The sequence below is a fragment of the Rhyacophila brunnea genome, unplaced genomic scaffold, assembly GCF_057557595.1.
Source record: "Rhyacophila brunnea isolate RB1 unplaced genomic scaffold, BYU_Rbru_1.0 scaffold_20, whole genome shotgun sequence".
Lineage (NCBI taxonomy): Eukaryota > Metazoa > Arthropoda > Insecta > Trichoptera > Rhyacophilidae > Rhyacophila > Rhyacophila brunnea.
Window position 1 is genome coordinate 21,291,455 of NW_028232860.1, and position 8,850 is coordinate 21,300,304.

At 33.6% G+C, this 8,850-nt stretch overlaps 1 protein-coding gene across 1 annotated transcript; it reads left to right on the top strand.

Annotated features, from left to right (window-relative positions):
* Nucleotides 1–508: 508 nt before the first annotated feature.
* LOC147071388 (rRNA biogenesis protein RRP5-like) lies at nucleotides 509–8,472 on the top strand. The gene is made up of 8 exons (XM_085948018.1): nucleotides 509–740; nucleotides 844–1,002; nucleotides 1,789–1,950; nucleotides 4,180–4,336; nucleotides 4,465–4,584; nucleotides 7,369–7,550; nucleotides 7,920–8,153; nucleotides 8,260–8,472. The coding sequence occupies exons 1-8, from the start codon at nucleotides 663–665 to the stop codon at nucleotides 8,455–8,457; spliced, it is 1,290 nt and encodes a 429-aa protein (XP_085804144.1). The 5' UTR covers nucleotides 509–662; the 3' UTR covers nucleotides 8,458–8,472.
* The last annotated feature ends 378 nt before the right edge of the window (nucleotides 8,473–8,850 follow it).

The following is an 8,850-nucleotide window of genomic DNA, read 5'->3' on the forward strand; positions in this document are numbered from 1 at the left end:
TGTTATTATTTTAAATTATGTGGTTGTACAATAGAATTTATAATTGTGTAGCGATACTCAAAAACTCCATAATTCAAATGGGTGTATTAAAATTTACAAAAAAAACACTAAATATACACATCAATTTAAGCACGTACATCATTTGGAAAACATTACTGTAGAGCGTCACACTGCCTTTATCCTAAGCGATAGGTAGGGGGGCTGCCAAAGATCCTAGCCTGGGGGCCCGCTTCAGGATGCGAGGGCCATGCTGCATACAACACATTTCTTAGATATTGGAGTAATGAAAGGATGATAAAAAAAATGGGGCGGCATTTTGACGCTCCCTAGGGGCGGCATTTTGTCTAGGGACGTCACTGGTTCCATGGCTATATGGTTTGAATTAATAATGGTTTTAAAAAGTTATTCAAAAATGAATCTGATTCATGGTTTTAATAAAATCCCTAGTTTGCCCAACACCATTCTGGGGATAATAAAATATTTATATATGGCAATGATTAAAATAAGCGAATATAACCTCAAAAATATGACGTTTCGCACATGTCAAAAATGTCAGCATTGTAAACTATTTTGCACGAAGTAAAAGTAAATTGATACTGTTTCTCATATTGGTGTCAGTACGTTTTTGTTATTTAAGATTTTCTTACAATAAATAAGCGAATATGGTTGCTCCCGAGCAATATTTTCCTCGTGGCGGGAAAAAGCCTAAAGTCAATTTTAACGAAAAGAAAAAGTTCGACGTAAGTATTTATGTTTTTGAATTAAAGAATTTTATTTTGGTGTAATAGTTTACTTTTGAACATTGTTAATACTGTTATTGTTGCTAATGTGGTATTGTATCAGTTCCTGGGAAATGCAGATAGGATTGGTAAAAAGAAGAAGTACAAAACTCCTAAGCACATTTTGGAGAAAAATGAATTTGAAGATGACCATTTATCTGATGCTTCTGATGACTCCAATAGAGGTATCAAATCGGTGTCGGCAGAGGCTATTTCGGAGAAGGTATGTGTACATAATGAATATGTAATCATCAAAAAATATATAAGATAATATTATAATGTTTGGTAAGAATAAAAAAATATACGTAATTTCTGTAATCTTCTGTGAATTTCGTTTTGGACACATTCGCGATAAGTGAAATTTCACAATTAACTCAACGAAGAAATTGACAAACTAAACATTTTAAAATATGAGAATGCCTTATTTATAAACTAAACAAAATTAATAACAAAATAAGTGATATAGTAAACATAAAAGTAATATACCTTTCTCTAAACTGAAAAAAATTGGGTAATTTTATAGTTTTCCGTATAGTTTTTGTGATTGTGGTCTTTTAAAACCAAAACCTAACACAACCTACTGTAACATAAGTAGGTTGTGTTAGGCTTTGGTTTGGTTTTCGGTCTCTAAATACTTAACCACAATGACAATATGGAGTACTATAAAAATACCAAAAATACATTAATTTTGTTCTGCGTAGTAAAAAAAATCTCCATAGTTTTCCCGGCTTGATCTGTCTGCACTTATTATGTAAAAAAATGTCGATAACTGTCAAATAATCTAATCGTACGTGCGTGATTCCACTCATGACGATTCCTGGTACGTGGCACATGGTAAAATAAGTGCAGAACAAACAAAAATCAATCACAACATAAAAAATTTGCACTCGCAGGGATCGCGATGAATGAGGGTTACTTAGTTACTATAGTCAGAACGTCCTCTCGTTTTAGTGTCCTTACTCGGGACTTTGCAAAACTGCTCGACTTAAATAACCTTTTTATTTCACAGACTTTACAGGAAGGCATGATTATTATGGGGCGAGTGATGAATATCTTTGATACAAAAGTAATTGTCTCTCTACCAGGACGGCTATCTGGAGTTGTTATGGCGTGCCACATTAGCTCCTCCTATACAAAAATCATGCAGGCCTTCGTTAATGACGAAGTAGAGGTTTGTATTATACCATGTCCAGATTATGTGTAACAAAATTCATCCTTAAAATTAACACAGCGGTAAATAAGAAATCAGGACATTTATAAAGTAAGATTAAATATGGCTCCCACAGATTTGGAACATGTCCGCCCTTCTATGTGTATCGCAGTCAAACCCCATTAAAACTATGTTTTTCATGACCATCTGATCTAAAATTTAAAAAAAAAAACAATTTTCAGTTTACGAAATTGCGAAATCATCCAAAATCCTTTGCGGCTACCAATGTACGATGGTAGAGTGATTTAATTAAAATAAGACAACATGTGCATAATATTTATTCCACATTATTTAATAATCATCAGTGGGTCTATTCTATGCTTATCGACCGCTAAAGTGATAAAATGATAAACCTATCTTGCTGCTGTTAAAATATCACACTTATTGCAACAATAAAAACCAGCTTCGTGTAATTGTTACAATAAGTGCTAATATTTTGATACAAACCTACCCTAAGTTTGATACTATTTATCAATTTAGTGTTCGATAAGTATAGAATAGACCCACAGGGCCAGTTAATTACTACGTCTTTCCATCAAGAATTGACATTAATTGAAGGTACTGTTCGGTTATGAGGAATACAGCGGAAAACACATTTTGAAAACAGCCAATATACTGGATTATTTGTTAGGTTAACCTAACCAAACCTAACCTAACCCAACCTAACCTAACCTAAACTAACCCAAACTAAGAAATAATCCAGTATATCGGGTATTTTCAAAATGTGTTTTCCACTGTATTCCTCATAACCGAACAGTACCTAGTTGAATTTTAAAAACTAACTAACACTATCTGAAATTTGTAGTCTTTGTTCAATGGAAACAAATTTAGTGAGCACTTTTTATGTCAGATCGTAACAGTCCTACCTCCACCCTTCACCACTGATATAATTATGAGTCGTCATAAATCATCTTGTCCAGTTTTGACCAAAACTGAACTGAATATGCAATATTATTTAATAATATTTTATAGTCTTTTGCAGTCAGTATAACGGTTGAAAAATATCTAATTTCAAAATGCATCTTGTCTGTCTGGTGCCAATTTTAAAATATCATCTTTTCCATTGTTCCTGAGTGAGTATTTTGAAACTTTCGCTCAATACGGGAAAGTGCATCATGTTCCGCAAAACTTTCAAGTGTTTGATTGGAAAAGCTAAAATATTAAAAGCACCCACCCAATGGCCCAAGAAAAAAATAGTTATTTTTTCAATTTAGAGTTTCCACACTCGTTTTTTGTGGATATCTCAAAACAAAACATAATGGACAAGGTGAATTTTGGAAATAGGCGATTCATATTATATATTATTTTAAGTAGTAGTGTGCGGTTACTTCCATTGGATGATTTTGAAAAAAATCATATGTTTACCTACAAATTGCTACATTGTTAGCTATGAATTGTATCTCAACAGTTGATTTAGTAGTATGGTGTGTGCTATAACGGAATACTAACTGCGATATTATAAACATTTTTTCGGAACATTACTAATAATATAGAGTTGTTTGTTATTAAAATTGCAGAATAAATACACAATACTATTACATTGTGCCTAATCAAATGTTTCTGGGGATGCTGCGTATATACGGCATCTGTGGACTGCATGGGCGCTTTTATATATTATATATTTTTTTTTGACCATATCCGATCCTAGTAAGATCATATGGGCCTCCACGTTTGTATTAACAGATTTTTTTTTACGAGAAATGGATGTTGGCCACTTGCCCAACCTATCAGGTCCATCTCAAGCACAAATTGAAAAACAATATGTGTATTTGCCAGACCCAGGATTCGAATCTGGGACCCACGAGGTTATAAGCCGACGCTTAAGCCGCTCGGCCATCGTGGGGCAGTATATATTATATATTTATACATAATTTGAATTCACCTCAGAAACATACCTACTAGAAAAAATCTTTGATAAAAATACGATGCCGGGCGGAACTCATACCCCGCATCCATTGGATTTCGGCTAATGTGTTTTACCAATTGAGCCACCTGCGTCCTACCTCATGAATAAATTAACAAATTGCGAAAAAAAATGGTTTATTATTCATATACCTATAATATGTACTTATTTACGCAGTACGGTACACTACCTCCAATCTAATAACATTTTTTTTTATATATTCTCACCAATATTGATTCATACAATGGAGGGACATAGTATTGGACTTATTTTAAAAAATGTTTCAGGAAATGAAGCGTCTTCCGGACTTATTTAAGGTCGGAGAATATGTCAGCGTAAAAGTTCTCAGTGTTGCCAGCACAATTGGTAGACGAAACACTGTCACATTATCAATGTTGCCCGATGACATCAATAGAGGCTTCAGTTTCAATACTGTAAAAAAAGGTGAGAAAATTTTACTACGTGACGTAGTCAGCACGTGTTTTACAAATGAGAATTCAATAAGCCGCGCTACTGCTTTAGTTACATCTTGTATTTCAATGTGTTAAGAGTTCTGATCTGTTATCTTTTAGGTATGTTGCTGAGAGGTTCCGTGGACTCCATTGAAGATCATGGATACGTCATTGACTTAGGAATTCCCAACTGTCGTACATTTCTACCGTCAAAGAATGCTGAAAAGGATCTTACTCTAGGTATCTATATTTGTTTTTAAAATAGAAATATGAAAATGTTGCTGCATGTTGGAAGTACCTAGTAATTAGTAAATGGCGGCATTTTTTATTTTTTGATTTGTTTCTTTGTTAAACACCACAACATGCCGTGAAGCCCAATTACAGTGGCAAAACTCCCAGGCTTGAGGAATTTACATATTAGATTATTTAAACATTCTTTGATCTCACCGGGATCGAACCCAGAGCTCCCGGATGGAAGGCCAGCGCATTATGCACTGCACCACGAGGGCATTAAGAGTATTAAGTTAAAAAAAACCTCAGCAGATGTATTCCAACATAACACCCGATAACACCATTTCGTTATATATCCGACATCTAATGTGTACGGAGTGAAGTGTTATATTATTGTTGTTGGTTTAAATAATTAAAACAACAGCATAAAACATGTAAACATATAAGTACATTAATTATTCATAGTGAAAATGAATTCTTGCAAGTATCAACTATCAATGGGATACAAACAACAATAATATTATATTAATACTATCGACCGAAGGTACTTGATGGAATTTGAACCTAAATCCATCAGAATAATATTATAGTATATGACATTTTATGTGTTTGATTATATGTATTTTTTTATGATTTTGAAATTTTTTTTATGAAAATGTTAATTCTACGATTTTGAAGTTTTTGATAGGTGTTTCAGGCTAGAAATCCATCTGAACGATCTAACAATATCTTTATTGATATAATATTATGTAAATTATAGAATTAACAAAAACTTTGCTTCAAACCATATTACATAATACACATACATAATGTTGTACTATCATCTCGACATTTATAGAACCCTTTTTTTATAAATTACATAATAATTACATGACGTTTCTTTGTGAATTAGGGTATTTATCATTTATCATTTTCGTTTTATGTTAGTAAATATGAAAAGATAATAAAATTATATATCGCACCGTGAGTGTAAAACCAAGGCATCTGCAAAAGACATATTTTGGATATATTAGGGTTTGAAGTCTTCGCTTTGTTAGGAGAAATAGAGTTTCTAAAAAAAAAACAATATTTGGTTTATATCTACATTATATTGCATGTTCTTTCAGTTACTTCACTTTTACATTATCAAGTTCACGACCTTTGCAGTTGTTTTGCATTTAATCTCGAAATTGAAAAAATTGCAGATGCCTTGGTTTTACACTCACGGTGCGATACATTGACGTAGTAAATGAAAAACCATTTTCTGTGATTTTTTTTAAGTAGAAAAATTATCCAGAGCGGGTTTTGTGACTCGATGACACACACATATTTATATATATATATATATATGTTACGCCGAATGTGCGAAATTGACTATTACATGAAATGGGCAAAATTTTGGCTAATTCGTGTAATAGTCAAGCCCGTTGCCATATTCATGAATTAGGTAAATTATCTGCCGAGTACGTGAATTCACCAGAGTATGGAATTCTTAAACTGTCAATATGACAGTAGAAAAAGTAAATTTAATATGGATGGTTTTATTAGTTATAATTGGACATAATATATAATATGAGGCGTCTAATTCCAAAAAGCGATAAGTCCACATTTGGTCAAAATCGAGAAAAAAATACGCACGTATTCTTTGTATAATTTTACACAATATGTATTGATCTATAAATTCAAAAACGCGACATAACCCTATGAAAAAAAATATTTTAAGTCTCGGTTAATTACAAAAAGCGCCAAGTCCGCGTTTCGTATTATTTAAAGCTTGGTTGATTTCGCGCGTATTTAAGTCGACCAATAAGGGAATGTTCAATATTGAAAAGGGCGTCTCCCATGCTGTAGCATCTGGTAAACTCATGACAGTGCCACGGAAATATGTGCCTTATGCGGAGTAAATTAAAAAGTGAGCTACAAATAGCGCTACGTCCAATTTTATTTTGCCCATATTTATTACATTTAAGAGTTTATCGGCTACAAATGGAGAATGGATTCTATGTCGAAATTAGAGACAAATTGCCATTTGGCTCTAATTTCGACATAGAATACAACGGAAAAAATAATCTCGCGTTAAAACAAATAATTGAAGCTTGAAACATAAAAACGTTTCCCAAAAATATTGAATTGTGGACTTGTCGCTTTTTGTAATTAGACGCCTCATATACCTAATATTATTATTATTAGGTTAGGTTAGGTTTTGTAATTCTGAATTCAACTGAATGTCCATTTTGAGGTTAGATAACAAGTGTCAACAAACTATCACAAACATACAATCGACCATTGCACGATTGATACCCAAGCACGAATCAAATCGCGAAAATACCTTTTAATAAAATCCTTCCATTATCATATTATTGTAGTTCTAGATTTTTTTTGCGCAAAGTAAATGGATATGAACGTCATTGTAGTTATTGATTGGTATATTTCTATATTATAATCAATGACATTTGACACATTTGGTTAGTTTGATTTGTTGCAAAAAACACCACCGGAGCGCGACCATCTATTTTGACCATAGATAATACGTAAATTTCGACCAATGCATGAGCATTTAACACATTTAGTTTAGTTGCAAAAAATACCACTGTAGCGCTACTATCTAATTTGTCCAATGCATGAACTAGGCAGAAAAATTACTGCCGAATTCACGCACTCGGCAGATATTTTGTCTAATTCATGAATTAGGTAACAGGCTTGCATTTTTCATGATTTAGGCAAAATTTTGCTCATTTCATGTAATAATCAATTTTGCACATTCGGCGTAACATATATAATGCCTGTTTAATTAGGTAATGCATTTGTTTATAGATGTGGGTCAACTAATATGGTGCATCATTAAGAAATGCGATACAACCGGAACAAATTCAATCATTGTGGTGTCTAATCAATTGGATTCCATCAAATCTACATCTATCAGCGGAGACAAGGTCCAAAAGTTTACAATCGCTGACCTCAGACCTGGAATGGCGCTTAATTTTAGTGTGCACAAGGTATTTTCATTATTAATTGTTGTACATACAGGCTGTGCCAAGCTCTGCTGAGCTATCTTTCATTTTGTCATTCTCATATTCAAAGTTACAAAATGGCTATTTATATAAATCTGTTTACGCGATCACAATGGTTTAGCATCATAAAATTCAACAAATTTGACATGTGCCAAGAACTACTCAGCTAATATTTAACCTTGAAGGATGTGTGAAAAAAAAGGATTGATTATCCTACTTCAACTTGTTCTCGATGAAGAATAGATTCATTTTTGTAATGGAAACGTAATTGTGAAATAAATTACATTAACACGCTTCAATTCATCATTAATGTGAGACACCCGTGATATTATGTAATCCTTTTTACCATTTTAGCCACTGCCTGACGGAGCAGAGGGGTTCATTCTTTCCAAATCCACCGGTTACATACACGTATCGCAGATCGATGGCAAATTGAAGACCGGCGAAACGGTGCAAGCCCGCCTCCTGTACATCATGCCGTTGACCAAGTTCGGTTTCTTCACCACTCGGAAGATATTTGACTCTTTTAGACCGGATCAGACCACGGAGGCCAATGTTAAAGTTGGGCAAATCATTGAAGATGCCAAGGTAGTAATCATTAGATATAGTTTCATCAGAGAATCAATATAAATTATAAACAAATTAATATAATTTATTGTTTTTCCTTTAACCGGTAAAATAAACTTATTTTCAGGTCTCCAAGGTTACAGCTACTTCAATAATTTTCAGATTTGAGGGTAGCGTTGGAGTGATGTCCACAAAAGAAGTGTACAAGAACCAAGGGATTAGTGGAGACAAAAACATTGCAGAATTATATCCATCTGGTATGTTTCTTTTTAACCATCCCACCTCCCACCCTGGTCGCCACAAAGGCCAATTTTATTGCAATTAGAAAATTTGCAGCGTCATACTGCCAACGTGAAGATCTCTTCACCAAGAATGTTCGGCAGCTTTGTATTAGCGTTAATTTGTTACTTACTACAATTTTTAATATTGCCTCTACATGCTCATCTCTCCCATGGGTACCTTAACTTGAAGTCATGTAAATTCAGTCAAAGCACATTTGAATGCATGGTGACGTTAGTCTTGGGTGCTCCTGAGACGTTCCCAGTCATAAAAATAAAAATGATGCTTCACACCAAACGTAGGGTTCCGTGATACGCCCAATTAAGACCGGATGTGGTTTGGTGGGGCCATTAACTTCAATGTGTCTTTTTAACAATTTATTGCAATGCAATACACTCAACAAATTTATAATAATGAAGATTTTTATCAAATATTTATT

What these genes read in the sequence shown, in the direction of transcription:
- LOC147071388 (XM_085948018.1), top strand. Translation starts at nt 663, where the DNA reads ATGGTTGCTCCCGAGCAATATTTTCCTCGTGGCGGGAAAAAGCCTAAA. An exon ending in CAGAGGCTATTTCGGAGAAG is followed by an intron (nt 1,003 to 1,788) that starts GTATGTGTACAT and finishes TTTATTTCACAG; the next exon opens with ACTTTACAGGAAGGCATGAT. An exon ending in TTTCAATACTGTAAAAAAAG is followed by an intron (nt 4,337 to 4,464) that starts GTGAGAAAATTT and finishes GTTATCTTTTAG; the next exon opens with GTATGTTGCTGAGAGGTTCC.